At 44.6% G+C, this 16,823-nt stretch overlaps 1 protein-coding gene and 1 long non-coding RNA gene across 2 annotated transcripts; one reads left to right on the top strand and one right to left on the bottom strand.

Moving 5' to 3' along the window:
• Positions 1-373: 373 nt before the first annotated feature.
• Positions 374-9,585, bottom strand: LOC135245844 (ras association domain-containing protein 9-like). Its single transcript, XM_064319180.1, has 2 exons — positions 9,434-9,585; positions 374-2,871 (listed from the first exon to the last, which is right to left on the bottom strand). The coding sequence occupies exons 1-2, from the start codon at positions 9,478-9,480 to the stop codon at positions 1,617-1,619; spliced, it is 1,302 nt and encodes a 433-aa protein (XP_064175250.1). The 5' UTR covers positions 9,481-9,585; the 3' UTR covers positions 374-1,616.
• A 1,557-nt stretch (positions 9,586-11,142) lies between these two features.
• Positions 11,143-15,002, top strand: LOC135245999 (uncharacterized). Its single transcript, XR_010327486.1, has 4 exons — positions 11,143-11,374; positions 12,578-12,639; positions 13,803-13,982; positions 14,531-15,002. It is a non-coding gene; the product is annotated as an uncharacterized LOC135245999 (long non-coding RNA).
• Positions 15,003-16,823: the final 1,821 nt, after the last annotated feature.

The following is a 16,823-nucleotide window of genomic DNA, read 5'->3' as shown; positions in this document are numbered from 1 at the left end:
CTGTGATATCAATATTCCAATGAAATGGCATACCAGTTAAAAAAAATATATAGATCTTATACTGCAGTTGTTTGTAAATAAGTCTGAAATGTTCATAACTCTGAAGCGTACAATGCTTCCTGTTTCATACTGGGCTAACCATCAGTCCATATCTTCCAAGGTATAGGCTGGCCGTCAGTCCGTAACTCAGAGTTATGTGCTAATCATCAGTCCATATCTCAGAGGTAGTGGCTGACTGTCGGTCTGTAACTTTGCAGTACTGCTGTAGTTTCAAATACATTTCTGGATTTATCATCAGGAAAGAGCAGCTGTACGTTATCCTGTGCATTGAAATAAGGTTTGCAATATAACAAAGAGGGCTATTTCCAAGAAATATTTTGTACGGAAAATATTTATTTTAGACATTTATGGAACATATTTAACATATTTTCTATATTAACAAACAAATTATGTCAACATCATTCTTTGACACCTCACCGCACAATACAAAATAATTACTGAAGGCACGTGTGAGATAAACTTACGGGTATTTGGCATGTTTTAATATAAAACAACTTAAATTTCAAACTTAAACAATTATGCACATCTTATCAAAAAATATGCCAACTATTTTAAGTGCTAGTTGTTTTACATTCAAATTTAAACTGAAATTTAAGCCACGTGGAAACAAAAATGAACAGCAGCTTGAAGAATCAAAATGAAAATGGCAAAAAGTATTCAAGTAAGGAATTCTAACAGAAATTAATAAACAAGCACGAAACCGTCCAGACCCACGGCACACCTCTGTAACATTATTTGTTGTCCTCCGTGTGTCCATACATCTGTATCGGTGGTACGTGCTAACTAGGTTAACTAAAGTAGGTGAAACGCTAACATGTTAGGGTTAGCTAATGTAATGTTAGGTGACAAAGCTGTGCCTAAAAATCTCATGCCGTTCGAAGTGGTGATTTTGGGAGATGCACCTGCGCATGCGTCCTACTAAACGAAGCATCACATGCGCATGTGTCCTACCAAACGTCCCTCTCAGGTCGCCCATGAGTGAGTGAGTGAGTGAGTGAGTGAGTGACCATTGTTTGCCACGCATAGCCCACGGCAGCAGGCAGTCCTGCACCGTGGGAAAAAGACTTTAAAAACTATAATCAACAACTGTACAGAGAACTACATGCCTTCAAAAAAATCGAAACAAGTGCAGATTGCAAACCCTGGCCAGCGCCCCTTGTGGTGAAACTATGTTACTGCGCTCTTCTCTTGCCTAACCCCTTGGGGTCTCTGTAACTGACAGCCAGAACCTGGACAACAGCAGCCAATGAAATACTGAGCAATTCCTCTAGCTTTTGGATTCACCTTAAAATGATGCAGATAGTAATAATGATAATGGTAGCTTACTTTGATTCACACAGTGGTTTGATGGACCTGGAACACACTAAAAAATATATTCCAACAGTCAACATACTGCAGCGCTTCACAACATACGGGCAAATATACAAATGATTCAGTTATCGCAATGTACGTATTTTTAAAATACGCTGCGGTGAAATATATCCACGGTGTACACTTTTCCGAAAGGTCGGTGTGTTTATAATACGTCGCAGTGCGTTCGCCATCCGAGAGGGCGATTACACTTGAGTCTCCAGTGGGGGGCGCACGTCCCCGCAGGGGGACAGGGAGTCCTGGCTGTGGGTGGAGCTTATTCCCGTGTCCGAGTCGGTGTCCGTCCCGTCGCCGTGCGAGAGAACCTTCCGGAGCTCGGTGTGGGCGGCGCCGGCGTGGCCGGGCTCCTCCGTGAGGTGGGCGGGGTCGTGGGCGTGGTCGCGGGCGGGGTCGTCGGCTCGGAGCGCGCTCAGCTGCTCGGCCAGCATCTCGCACTCCCGGCTCTTGGAGGCGAGGACGGCCTGGTTCAGCTCCAGCTCCCGGTCCAGGTCGGCCAGCTGCGCGTTGAGGGCGAGGCCCCGGTACATGCTGTGCTCCAGGTCCCTCCTGACCCGCTCCGTCTCCGCCGCGTCGTCCGGGGGAGGGGGGGCGCTGGAGCCGAGCCCCCCCCCGCCCGCCGGCTCGCCCGCGCCCGCCGCCGAGCACGCGCCCCGCATTTCCGCGTCGATGTCGCGGGTCAGCCGCTGGATGAGGTCCCTGTGCCGCTCCAGCTGCCTGTCCAGGCGCCCGAGCCCGTCGGCGCCGCCCGGGTCGCCCGCCGCCAGCCGGGCCACGCTGTCGGCCGAGCCGAGGTCGGGGGGGGTCTCGAGGGCCGCCCCCAGCCCCCACTCGGCGCGCTCGATCTCCCGGTCCAGCTCCCGCATCCTGAGGGCCTGCTCCCGGAGGGCGCGGTCCTGGGAGATGATCAGCTGGACCAGGCCGCCGATCGCCCCGTCGTCCCCGGGCGAGGTCGCCCGCTCCTGCTCCCGCATCTTCCCCAGCTTCCGGAAGGCCTTCCTCACCATCCTCTTCTGCCTGTCCACCGGCAGGGACCTGACGTACTGCGCCGGGGCCTGGTCCCCGACCTTCGACCCCGGCGGCGACAGCGGCAGCGGCGATAGCGGTGATAGCGGTGGCGACCCCGCGAGCCGAGGCCCGTAGTCGCGCGCGCTCACCAGGACGAACTGCACGAAGGGCCGCTCGTCCCCCCAGGCGGTCCAGAGGCGCAGGATTCGGGTGAGGGGCGGGAGGGCGCGCTCGAAGCCCTTCCACCTCTCCAGGAGGCAGTACTCCGCGGGCGCGGCCCCCCCGGCGTCCGGCGGGCGCGAGGCCCGGTCCTCCAGCAGCGCCTGGACCACCTCCGCGCAGGTGGTGTGCTTCGTGAGCCCGCACACCGTCTTCTCCTCCCGCCGCACCCACACCTGTATCTCCTTCCCCGGCTCGCCATCTCTGCCTTCGGACCTGTAGCACAGAACACGGGAACACGATACCCCTTCAGTCGCAAATCGCCGTTCGCTTGTCAAAAGCGCAAACGCAGGGCAGCTCGGTTACTTCCTGGAATTAAACGCCGAAGTTATCAGGAATGGTTTAAGACACTTAATCTCTCCTGTTCAGTAAAACGAGACTAAGTGGAAATTAACTGAGATTTTCTTCCATTCATGAAAGATTAACTGAAAAAGGCCATTCGGGCTGAGTTCTGTCAGTAGGACAATGAGGCTTCGGTGGAAACGAGCCAAAAGTAAATAGCGTGAAACTGCACGGATATCAGGAAGTATTTATTTTCACTGAGAGTCCCGTCCTGTGTTTCTTCCACCCATGAACTCAGCCAGCTGATTTCACTAATTAGTTATAAAACCTGGCTAAAGAATTATGCTAATTAGCAAATACAGGTGATTGGAACAATACCAGGGAGGACTTTTGCTTTCTGAACCTGGATTTTCCAGCTCTGACTGAGAGTTGTCAACGTGTGGAACTGCTTGTCAGGTACAGTGGGGCCGATTGGCCTACAGTCCTTCTGTATTCTTATAATCTTAACTAATTTCTGCATTAGGAAACATTTCAGCGATAAGTTGCAATGAAATGCAATCATCAGGCTCTCTCCTCATTTCAAATCAGCGTACAGTTCCACCTGATCATTATCAGGGGGACATTAAGCTTCAAGTAAAATGTGGGAAATTCTATTCTATTCCCGAGCAATAAGTAAATAAACTAAATTTGAAAAAGAATCTATTAGGGTGGGCTCACTCTCTGGCCTATTTAATCAGAGCGTGAGCAAACGGGAGAGTGAATTTTAAGGGAGTGACCGGGCATTTCTTCGTGCTTAGCTACACTCAGAAATAAGGGTACGGTGGAGGTACATTTTTGTTCTTTAAAGAACACATTTCGCAAATGTAGCCTGAAGTTCTATTTGGGTACTAATAAATACTTTTTTTTATGGGCAAATAAGGTAAAAATGAATTATGTATTGGTGGCTAGGGGTACAATTTTATGTGACAAGCGTGTGTACCTTTTTAGACACTTAGAGTGCACTCAGAGAAGCTCCGCCTGCGAGAAGCACACACGGGCATGATCAAAGGACACCGCAGTCCTGGAGGAAGGGTGGGGGGGGACCTCAAAATCCTCAAACAGGAACCGCTCCCGCAAACTGTCATCGGCGTCGTCGCAAGATCGCGGTGTTTCTCCGTAATGCGGAGAGACCGAGAAAAGGAGATACTGGGCTCTGCAGAGTCTCTAGGTAACACCGTACACACATTCACAGGTTTCGCACGCAAATATGCACCCGCCCACAACACCTTAACCCAAACCGCTTTCAACGCCTGCAAGTCCGATATAATCGGGTCAATCAATCCAGTCCGGTACAAAAACCAGTCCTTTCTCAGATGAACAGAAACACACCTGGAGGAAGTTAAACTTTCACACGTTAACAGTCTGATAATTATCCATTCCCACTTCTACGCGCGCGCCACTTTTGTCTGGCTTCTACACTAAATTTACTCATCTGACAGAGCCAATTATGGTTGAATTAATAATTGGACAGTCATTTCCGTCTCTCTCAGTTATAAATATAAAATTGAAATCTGTTCCAATTAGGTTTTAAAGTCCATTCATCACATTTCTTATGACACTACAGAAGTGTGACTCTAGCCTTGCACACAATGCTATACCGTAAACATGTATTTCTGGTCAGTGCAATGCATTTAATTTGTGAAAATGCTGCACAATCCAGGATATTTTATACTGACGATAATAATTTATGTGCAAGAATGTATTACTTCTGTAAAGCATTACTACTACTACTACTAATAATAATAATAACAATAATAATTTGCCCAATATGTTGCAGCATTTAAATACAGCTTTGAACTTGCAGCTCCCTGTGCCCTCGTCATGTGTTACTGCTTCTATGGCAAGGTCAAAGATTTTTCTTCAAAGAACATTTCATAGTCGGCCAATTACCGTACATCCCTCTGCCACACCAGCAGTCGGAATGTGTGAGTCCAGCCAATTAAGAACCAAAGATAACCCCACGACCTGTTATATCTCGTTATTTAAATTCAATGGGAAAACCATCGCATTAAACGTTTCATAAATAAATATTTGGCACAGTTGTTTCTTTCTGTCATTTTTATCGTCCGATACCGTAAGAGGATAAAAAAACAATTAAAAAAACGCAAGACATGCTTTGTGAAAGCGCGGCTTTGAACAGCGACAAATGACCTCGCGGGAATGGAATGTGCGCGCAATAGTGCACGGGGGCTGGTTAATGTTTACGCGCTCGCCGAGCCAAATCTGGCACTGTAAATAGCAGCGCCCGCGCGAGGCAGTGAAAGAAAAGGATCGCTGCGTTCCACCGGTGTGTGAATGCAACCAGTAGGAAAGCATGCCAGCAGCCGACTCCCATGACTTCTCCTATTGGAACTCAAATACAAATACATGAGATCACATGCATATATGGGGTTGTGACTGGGGGGGTCATTTTTTACCACATCTTTGATTTTTGATGATTGATGCTCTGAATCATGGGCATAATAATAATAATTCTAACACGTTGAATTAATAAGTTGGTAATATATTTAATTAGCACTGTTAGTGTTGAATTAACACTGGAAATTTTACTGTATGAAAGGCATTTGCAAAAAAGAAATAAAAAATATATAAACATTGAATAACACAGGTCAAATAGTTAACATAAGGAAGTAAACGAGTTTAAAAATGGAGTGCCTGAAAAAAAATCACCCAATTATTACAAAAAACTGGAGTCCTAGCCGCAAAATCCCTTACCAATTTACCCAGTGACAGTATAATGAACGTGCACCTACGAACATGCACCTTCGTTCAGCTAAAAATCTCTGGCGAATTCAGCCAATCAGCTTTGTGTCTCGCCTCGCTCAAGGGGATGACAAAGGGGCCCCACCCGAAAATCTGAGCCCGCCAGTTTAGCTCCCTCTTCACCCCTCACCCCCCCCCCCCACCCCCATAGGGGCTACCCAAACGCTTAGAAACGCCGAGCTCATAATTACAACTCTGCGGCACGAAAACTCGCTGTTCACCGGTCACATTCCCACATCCGTATTAGCGACATACGCGCGGCGCCCACCTGCAAAAACATATTTGAGTGACAGCCGCAGTTAAGATAATCACGGTCCCTACTGTCACTTTGACGTATCCAGTCGTTGCTGGGAAATACGTTTTTGACATGCCTGACAAGCACGTCCATTGACCGCCCCGGCTAGCAACCGATGTCATTAATAAAGGAGAGGTGGAACACTCTGGAGGACTCTGGAAGGTAGCATTCCGACAAATGGTGCTTTATATAAGTTTGGGCAGGAGCACATTTCTTGTAGGGGTGAGTGGGCGAGAATTTAAAATGGGTTTCTGTCGTAAAACCTTATTAACTTGCTTCGGACTGGCACCAGACTAGAGAGATGGAAGACTTAACAACCTATTATTACAGCTTTACTCAGCCACCTGTTCTATTGATTCTTTTGCAAATGCTTTTTTATTTTTTATTTTAATGAAAACCCATTGTGTTTTTTATGAATGTAAAACCTTGGCTTTTTTTTTCCGCCCGTGATTTTAGGGATTGTAAACTGAACACGCCCCCGGGCCATTGTTATACGGTCAGCTTTTCGGAAACAATAGATCCTGCGTTCTAAAAATCAATTTCCTGCAATTGCCTGAAAAAAGCTGAGGGAAATAAAAACAGGCGCTGATGTCTCCAAAGCTGTGGAACAGCATATTGTTCAGACGCAGATAGAATAAAGAATCTGAGCCTTCAGCTGGTGCAATGCACTGAAATGCCTCGGTCCTTTTTCCGGAAAAAAAAAAAAAGAGAAAAACCTGTCAAATTTTCAAATAACACAAACGCCGCACAAAGCCAGATGAATGCAGAGCTCGTGCTGTACACTGACCATTATTTCTGAGGGCTCGTCGTCTTACTCTATCTGGGATTGTCTTAAACTGTTCCCAGCTGAACTTGACCTCTGAAGTGGAGGGGGTGCATTTTGATGAGCTGGAAACTAAAGAGCCGTGTTCAATCCTCTCTTATAAAACCACTTCCAAAATACAATACATGGCCAAAAGTCTGTGGACACATGACATCCAACATCTCATTTAAAAACTATGAGCATTAATACAGAGCTGGTCCACCCTTTGCCGGTATAACAACCTCCATTTTTCTGGGAAGGCTTCATCCTAGCTGTTGGAGCAGCGCTGCAGGGATTTGCTTCCATTCAGCCAGAAAAGCATTAGTGAAGTCGGGCACTGATTGGGCGATTAGGCCTGGCTCGCCATTTGTTTTCCAATTGATCCCAAAGGTGTTGGATGGGGTTGGGGTCAGGGCTCTGTGCAGGCCAGTCAAGTACTTCCACACCTTTCTTGACAAAGACTTTTCTATATGGACCTTGCTGTGTGCCCAGGGGGCACCGTCATGCTGAAACGGGAAAGGGCCTTCCCCAAACTGTTGGGGAAGCACAGAATCATGATTTTGTGCTGTGGCATTAAGATTTGCCTTCACTGGAACTAAGGGGACCAGCCCAGACCACGAAAAACAGCCACACAACCAGAGGTGTCTAGATACTTTTGGTCATATAGTGCATTTACTGTGGTTACCACGGTCTTTCACAGATATGACAATTTGATATTTCACAGATATGACAACATTCTCTGCCATGAAATGATTTTGTTTGTTAAAATATATTTTTTTGGTATTTTGGAGTATTTTACAGTCAGTCCGTATCAAATTTTGAATGGTGCCCAATACCCCAGAAAATTTAAAAGAATAAACTTATTTTTGTCATGATTGGACTGCAATGCAATACTCAAGTAAATCACACATACTGTGGAAATACAGTTTCACTTATAATGTGAAATATAACACTAGCACCATGTCTGTATTTGGGACTTTCCAGTGTACAATTTAGTTACTTTTGATATCTGTACAAATAAAGGATATCAAAAGTATCCTTTTATCAAGTAAATCTGTCAGCAGCAACATGAAACACGTGTCCCTGCTACTGGACTATCCAGTAACAAACAGACTAGATAGATCTTGGCAAGCAGGCCCAAGCCTTATTTGAAGGTAAACCTAATCAACTGCATTCGATGCAAAAATCATAGTAACCGCAATGAACGGGTATAAACAAAAACAGAAAGACTAACGTAGTCATTTCATGGCTGTCCACCCGCCACGTGCGGCCACTACAGCCTGGATGTGCCATGGCTTAGAGTCTTCTGACGCCTAGGGTTCTCCTTCAACAGAAATACCACACCGCGCTTCTACGAGAAAGACAATCAATCAACATACGCTTCGTTGACGGGAAGTACACACGCTGCCTTGAAAACTGTTTCAGAACATTACGCAAATGCGTAACTGGTTTCACTTGTGGTGACTGTGAAGGCCTTGACCTATGGAGAAAACCGCTTACACCGTGCTCCTTGGCCATGGGCCAGTTAATCAGTCCTGCAGAATTCCTTTCCAATGATTGGGCGATACACAGACAGAATATCGAAGGCCATTACGCGAACAGAGAACAGCGCGAGAAGTTTAGACCTTCCTAAACTTCCACAGTGGCCAGTTTAAAAATTCCCATTGACATACTGAACCACATAAGCAACTTAACACCAACTGCTTCGTTTGCCCACGTCTTAAATCGTTTAATACATGTCTGCAAACGATTATTGTCAAGTACAATGTTTGCACCTGAGCTCAAACAGAATTTTAAAGAAATGACACGAGCATGACACGATCACAGGCATAATCTGATCTGCTACCAACACGAACAGGGTGCCAGTTTAGTTGAAACTGATATGTTTGGGATAGATGCCAGCCATCTAAGCACCTTAAGAACAACTGCATAACAACAAATCTTTAATTTGTCACGGGAAATGTACACTTAACTACGTTATCAACTTTTTGACAAGACTAATTACAAAGTAGGCGCTACTGACAATACGCACACTTGAACTCTGAAACCCTGCTTTGTAAAATGACTATCGTGTAAACTTTATCAAATTACTATTGGGCAGTAGCATTGAAAAATCCCTCACCGAATTATAGCCTACAGTTTAACAAGTTACCACCAACATCAGTTATGGCAAAAATGTAAAAAGTACAGAAGTAGTGTAGCGTCATGCATATTTTAAGATCATTTTAAAATCATGTGAGGAACCAAAGTAGAATAGAATTTTAGTAGAAAATTAGTATTTCCAGTTTAAAAAGTGTAACTACACTGATTTAAATCCGACATAAAAGTAGTTTCAGAGGTACTTAAGGACAGTGGTTTACAAATCAAAAGGCAACCACTGCCCAGAAATCTAATAATAAATTATTAGTTTCGTAAAATATGCGATACAATGCGTGAAATGAAGCTTTATACTTATGTGAAATAACACAAGTAGACTATACCGTTGCCAAATAACCTTTCCCACGGGTTAAGTAGTCTATATTTTCAATGCTACAATAGTGCTCAGACTAGGGCTAAATTCACAGAATAAACACGTCGCTTTAGAATTTTCATTGTACCTGTTTTTCAAGCGCGCTTTCAGAAACTTCTTTCCGAACGGTGCCATAGCAGCTCACGCATTTGCAACTCACTCAGATTATAATTTGGTGCTTTAAATCAATCTCGCAGCACGGCGATAGCAGCCTACGGTTAGCATTGCCCCCAACCAAATGTGAAGTGAGAAAAAAAGTTGAGAAATTCTTTGAGCTCTCGTGGGATTCTTACGCACCCAGCTTTGAAGCCCATCCCAGTTCAGTAGGTGGCGTTACAAAATGACTGCGCTCGTAAAATCTTATTGTGCTGCACAGCACCTTAATGTCCTCGCTCAACCAGTTCCGTGATATCATATATCAAAAATGATTGTATAGTATTATATCTTACTGCGAGCACAAGAATTGGACCATCAGACACCAACTAAACAAAAACAAGGATTATGTTTACGGTTGTCAGCTGGAGACTAAACCCCCTTCCCAGCAACATGTGGACATTGATATGTAGCCTACTGTCTGCACAACCATTCTATTCTATTTGGCGTAGGACGCACTATACTTCTAAAATCGTATTTCATGTGTGTAGATCGCATTATTTCTTTATCAGCCTTCTAAAAATCTGGACTAGAACGTGACACGAATAATATGAAAGCGCAAGGTCGCACCTCGCACAGATTCTTGTTTTATCCTTGCTTCCGAGTGTTTACTTCAATACGTTCTCTAAGAGACAATAGTTTTCAGACCAATTGAACCCAGTGAGAAGTATGTCGCTGCCAAGCAACGCTGTGCAAAACTTCGCAGGCGGGCCGACGTTCCGAGGAGTGACACGGGAAGGGCTGCGCGCGGCCTACTAAGGGCCCGTATAATTCCCAATTATCTTGATTCTGTCTGCATCCAATTGAATATAATAGCATTTCTGTTGTCGGTGCGATTATATTTTTCACATGAAATGAACCTAGATGGATAGTATCCTGTATTTTAATCATTTATAAGCACGCACAAAACAATTTATTTATGAGGGTTGAAATGAATAGATGATTAGTCCAAACTGGTTGAAATGGCAGCTAATCTGAATGTTGGAGGTTTGATGTACTGTAGTGGAACTGCAGAACTGCTGAAAGTTGCGCGTGCTATTGTCAAGTTTCGACCCGCCTCTTGGTACCCTTATGTTCATTCGTATCAGCAAATATCCGACAGTGTAATTAGGAGATTGATGTCACTATTTAGAAAAAGTATGTAATCCAGTGGTTTAATAACTTGTTTCCTGATTCAAATATCTTTATCCTTTCGTCTGATGGTAATTACCTTACTCAGTGGTGCTTGTAATTATGCAATTATAAGTGTCATATGTTATTGTGTTCTATAAAATCATGTTATCACACGCTACCAGTGAGTCCACAATGAAATGTGCCTGTCAAAAAATGAAAAAGATCTCTAAGGCTCATCCGTACAGTACATTGTTCATAAAGTTATGCGGTCAATTCTGTACTCTACGCATTTTCTCAGACCCTTCTGTGTGTGAAGTGGTGAGGATCGTGAACAAGTCCACGCGCTGCTAAACATCGACCACGAAACGACTGCAGGCGTACATTCGATGATAGCTGGTTGCGCGGCGTGCGCGTGCTAATTAACCGCAGAGATTTCACAGCTGTGCTCTGTGATGTCACAATGGCACTGTCTCACGGATGGAAGGTGGGTACCTTCTTTTTTTGTGGGGAGGGAGGGGGAGCGCCCTTGACATCAGACTGCTGCTTATATACAGAGTGAATGGAGTTTCGAACCTCTCACTTCCAGCCCAAGGCAATCGAACGGGAGAACATTCCGGTCCTCTCCTCCCATCCTCTCTCTATGGACCTAGCCGGCAGCTAGACACACACACACACACACACACACACACTCATCTTCCGATGATGAAGGTGCCACTTGCTTGCCTGCTTTTCATCTGCTTTCCTTTTGATGGGATGTGTTCAGGTGAGTCTTGTAGTGATTTCCCTTTCGAAATTGTGGATTTTGCATGCAGACAGCTGTGTATGATTTGATTGACAGGCTGAGTGTGATGCAATCTCTGAAAGTTTTATTTCACACTTTTATGAAAAGATTTACTGCAGTATGCCAGATGCTGAACACAGAAGTTTTGTATTTGTATAATTTGCTGTCTGTAGCAACTATATGCACAATACTGTATTGCCTGCATATGTACAAAAATGCATTTGGTTGGAAATGAATAACATCAAAATGAGCACTTTTTAAAAAATTAAAATGGGTCCTTGGACAATTTCCGAATCTTTAGTTAAAAAAAATGCTTCTGTTATCAACAAACAGGACCCTGTGTGCCTAAAAAATAAAACCACACTTTCCTAGAGGGAGAGAGGATGCTCAGTGTAATGAAGGTAAGGCAGGAACACATAAGTTAAATGGATTCATACAATCTTTTGCTGGTTTTGCAGAATGGCCTCATTGCAAAAGACCTCATTTCAGACACGCTAGTCCACTTTCACAATCTGACCTGAGGCTCAACCTTAACACTTGCGCTGCTGGGATCCTACTGTAACGTTCAGACCTGTGATTCCACGCTGACGATCGAACGCTACGATTCCGCTTTTGCATTCCGACCCCCGAGATTCGGCTTCTGCGTTCGGACCTGCGGATTCCACTCACAGTCAGGCGCTGCGATTCCACTGCTCCCGTGTAAAAGTCTCAGACTCAAAGGACATCAGAGGGATTAAGCTGTAGGATACGCACAGGATTTCTGTCAGCCCCACAAACCCGTCTGCTAGAGAACAAAGCTTGTGTATCTTATCATTGATCTGACTTCAACTTGCTCAGGATTGTAAGTATTGGGACTGTGTTATTGATTTTTACCCGTGCAATAGCGAGAGTGGTAAAAAAAAAAACTGGGACATATGAAGGTGGTAAAAATATTATCTTGACTTGCACTTTTAATAGTGCTAAGGGTAAGTATTCTGTTGATCCAAAATTGGTGTCTGTTGAAATGATGAGATTTTGCATTACAAATTAAATGAATTATTATTATTATTATTATTACATCTGGTAAGGAGGTGCTTGTTCCACACCCACTGCTCCACACTGCCAGCCAACAGTAAACTGACGGCTTAGCATCACGCATTCGCAGGACACAGAGTAACTGGTGTGTTTGCCTTGTCTCTTCATCAGATGCTGACCAGGAGCAGAGGGCAAGAGAGGAAGATTTGCTGAGTGGTCTCTTTAACGCAAAGGTACCATTCTATGTATCCTGTTTCTGTGTCTGACAATAGGCTTAACCTCACTGTGTCTACCAGCTCTTCCTTCATAGGAGCTGTACTGCCTGTTACTTGTTATTAATTCCTCCCTTCATTAGTTTGTGGATTTTAACAATCATGGACATATTTAACGCTGGAACTTCAGAATTCAGTAATACAAGGCAAATGGGCTTTATTTGCTGCCACCTAGTGGTAGACTCTGCATATTTCTCTTTTCGTTGAACACCGGAGTTTATACTCTTTTTGTAGTGTCAACTGCCTGTTTGATTTTCCAGCGTTTTCCAATGAAAAGCAAATAGGAACCATTCTATGTGCTATCCTGGCAGATTTCAGCACGAGGAAGGAAATTATGTCATTTGCTTGTCCAGCTTTCATTTTGAATTTTCTAACTGTCATTAAGGTCGAGGCTCCAAATGGTGATCTTAGTGACTACTCTTCAGGGGGCATTATTGTGGCATGTCAGAGGTCAGAGGTCAGCTCAGATTCCAGCATATTCCAGAGCAGGTCTGTCCACCCACTGGTCACATGATCACTGCCATCAATGCAGGTCCACCCAAGCACTGGTCACATGATCACTGCCAACCATGTAGGTCCGCCCAAGCACTGGTCACGTGATCACTGCCCACCACTGCAGGTCTGCTCACCCTCTGGTCACATGATCACTGTCACCCATGCAGGTTCACCCACCCGCTGGTCACATGATCACAGCCCACCACTGCAGGCCTGCTCACCCACTGATAGAGTGGATATCGCGTTACCTCAAAGTGCTCTCATTCAGCAGATGCTCTTATCCACACCTATTCACAATGCGTCTTAATCCTTCCGACAGCTTCTCTCACCATCCTCTCAGTGTGGCACTTTACTCCATTACAAACTAGTCACTAAATTATTTATGTACTACTTGAGCTCTAATATTATCCATTATCATACAGCTGGGCAAGTGCAGTTAAGGGTACAAAGGTAGCATCTGGCTTAGGTACCTGCTACAGGCTCCAAACTACTTCAGCATTAAATAACGTACCTGGAAGGACTTCTTCAAAATGCAGAAATCTGCTAATGGGAAATAGCATGCTGTCTTGTCGACCGAGAGAGGTGCATTAGGGGTATGATGAAGTGCTCATGGGAGATGCGGTCCGCAGGCGGGTGTGTACCTCTGGATGGCAGCGCTGCGGACCGTGTGTGGGCGGAGCCCCTGGCCAGACCGGCAGGCGCAGGAGGTGTGGCCTCGGTACAGGGTGAGCCACCCCAGCACCCAGCTCCAGGGGATACAGAGGCTTTCCCACCCCCAAAAACCCTGCAGGCTACTGTACCTGTGGGAGGTGAGAGCACGCACACACACATTTATACACACACACACAAGCACACACACTCGCATGCACACACAGACACACACACACGCATGTGTACACAACTCACACACACACACACACGTGCACGCACAAACACATTTATACACATACACACGTGCACACACACACACATACACGTTTCACATGCATACACGTTAGACCATAATATTAAAACAAATTTCCCTTTCATATTTAGGCCCCACTCAGTTTTATTATTAGACAAGGTGCCATCTCCACACTGATGAAGATTGTACATGTTTGTACTGAGATCTGCCAGGTTGCTTGACACTACATGTAGTGTATGCTGCATACGTAAGCTTATTGTCATGTTGACGAGCAGGTCATTCCAGAACATATCCATGGAGACCGATCCTAATTATCAATGACTGTTTACTTTGGGTTTTACACTTTGGGAAAGTGCTTTGAATGCTATGTAAGTGCTTTAAAAAGTTCCGTATTATTATTATTATTATTATTATTATTATTATTATTATTATTATTATGTGATCTTATTTCAGACTGCACAAAAGGAGCACGCAGGTGCAAATCATGTAGAAAAGAAGAGAAATCACAAAGGGAAATCACCGTACACACCGCGAAGGCGGTTTCACGCCAACGCAGCAAGGAAGCCATATCTGCTCAAGCGGAGAGGAACGGACTGATCCCCTCCCCAAAAACACTGCGTAGGGGAGGCCATGTAAATACTGCGAATGTCTGCGTTTGTGCTAGCTCTGTAAACTCTGCAAATGTTAGTTCTGTTAAAAAATAATATATATATATATATAAAATGTACAAAGTTACAGGTTGGCGGTGCATACCCCATACCTGCAGAAGCTGAGTAATTGGCACTTTTCTGAGTTTCCCACAGAAATAACAGTAATAGCTTCAGACTCACTCCTCATATACTATTTGACCTCTGACCCCATGTGAAGACAAGGAATTCAGATACAGCTAACAGCCACACAAGTGGTGGAGGAAAAAACAGTTGGACCCAGGGGCATCTTAAGTTGGGGGGGGGGGGGGGGGGTGGTTGGTTGGACCTTCCACAGAACTATTGCTGATTGGAATGGGCCATCTTGATGTCCATTTTTGTGGAGGAAAAATAGATATGAAAAACCACATCAGTAATAAAAATGCTACTTTTTCGGACGGCACCCTATGTAGACTAAATACATTGTGTCTCAGTCAAGACAACAACAACAAAATAGACTTCAATAAACTATAATACATGTAACAGAGAACGAGAGAGAAATAATGCAAGATATACGAAACATACAAGTGTAGGCAGAACCTGCGTTGCTTATTAGGTCGCGTGCGGTGCTGAGGCTGAGGGAGAAGCGGGAAGGATTTAAGTCAGAGCTAGCTAACGTTAAAGAGAAACAGAGTTAACTCATGACAAACTGTCATAAACTACAATATTAGGGTACACAATAACATAGTATGTCTGTATGTAGTTTTATTATCGGTGTGATGTGTGAGGAGACCAGGTAGCGGCTCAACACGACAGGCGAAATTTCACCAGGTGTGTCTCATCAGAAGGTCAATGTCATAGCGTGGCCGACAGACATATCGGCTATATCGTAGCGTTTGGTTTGGGCGAGTTAAGCCTATTTCAAGTTTAAAATGTACAGTAGGCTACACGATAAATTAGTTATCCATCGTATTAGCGACCCAAGATGCCGGGAAGATTTAGGCTTTCTCGTCAGAATAATGTTTTGTCAGCGACGTGGGGACGCTGCGCTTGAACCTTCCTTCTCATCGGCTCGCCTGCCTTCCTCGCGGACCTTCGCCACTCCAGAATCGATGATATCGTGAGTACAGACAACACCCGTTAAAGCTTTTGTATGAGGACACTGTATCAGGTTGTGAGGATATCTGAAAACTAATAAATAGCTAGCTGAAATCCTTTTAAGAAACACACTAAATGTCATAGGCAGGCGCATAGCGGCAGCTTTACGGCTGTGAAACGTTTAGCTTGTTAATAAGCAAAGCGTGTCCACAATAGTAAAGTTTACAAACCAACTTCACTTGTGATGCCTTTGTTTATTACTGTCTGTGTCAAAGCATTCCGGTGTCAGCGAGGTCCACTTTTTGAGTGTTTCATTTTCGACTAAATTCGTAGCCGACTCTTGAACCGAAAAGACGTTGGTGTAGCATATTAGGCATATAAGCATGGTTTTAAAAAGGGCGAAATGCTAAGCAGTCGCATATTAGAAACATAAGTTATGTTCTTGTTCTCCACAAGTAATGTGTAGCGAGTAGACAAAGTTTGCTCGCTGCACGGGTAATGGTGTGTTGTGGAAACTAATTTGATTTCAGTACGTGCCTCTGCTTCGCCACTTTTCTCATTATGTAATTGTCAGGAACAATAAAGAAGCAGAGCGAAATGAAGAAGAAATGCAAAATAACAGTGTGCATTTTGTGATAATGTGAAGTTGTATCTGAATTCTGTTTGCTTAATGCTTGGCTACATGAGGTCAAAAGGTCCCCAAATTAATGTTCGGATGGAGTGAGAGTGTGACGTCACATTGCAGTCATTTCTGTGGGAAACCACGTGGTGTATAGGCATGTGTATGATCCCCCAAATCTGTAAATTACCTGCCACCCCAAAATGTTTTATCCGTGTGTGGGGGGCACAATTTCTGTGCGTTGTTCTCAAAGTGCTACAATGTGTGCTGCTGTTCTTGCATGACGTCAGATTCAAACATCAAGGAATTTGAATGGGTAGGACATGTATTAATGTTTGGTAGTTTGAAGTGCTGGACTTAAAAATAACCAGCAGTGTACATGGTGGAATGGGTGGGGTGGGGG

Source organism: Anguilla rostrata, chromosome 19, assembly GCF_018555375.3.
Source record: "Anguilla rostrata isolate EN2019 chromosome 19, ASM1855537v3, whole genome shotgun sequence".
NCBI classification, from domain to species: domain Eukaryota; kingdom Metazoa; phylum Chordata; class Actinopteri; order Anguilliformes; family Anguillidae; genus Anguilla; species Anguilla rostrata.
This window is presented reverse-complemented; position numbering and strand designations above follow the sequence as displayed.

Excerpts from the sequence above, each read along its gene's own strand:
- LOC135245844 (XM_064319180.1), bottom strand. The coding sequence starts at position 9,480 with ATGGCACCGTTCGGAAAGAAGTTTCTGAAAGCGCGCTTGAAAAACAG. Across the intron at positions 2,872-9,433 it reads AAAGCGCGCTTGAAAAACAG|GTCCGAAGGCAGAGATGGCG; the intron begins GTACAATGAAAA and ends TCTGTGCTACAG.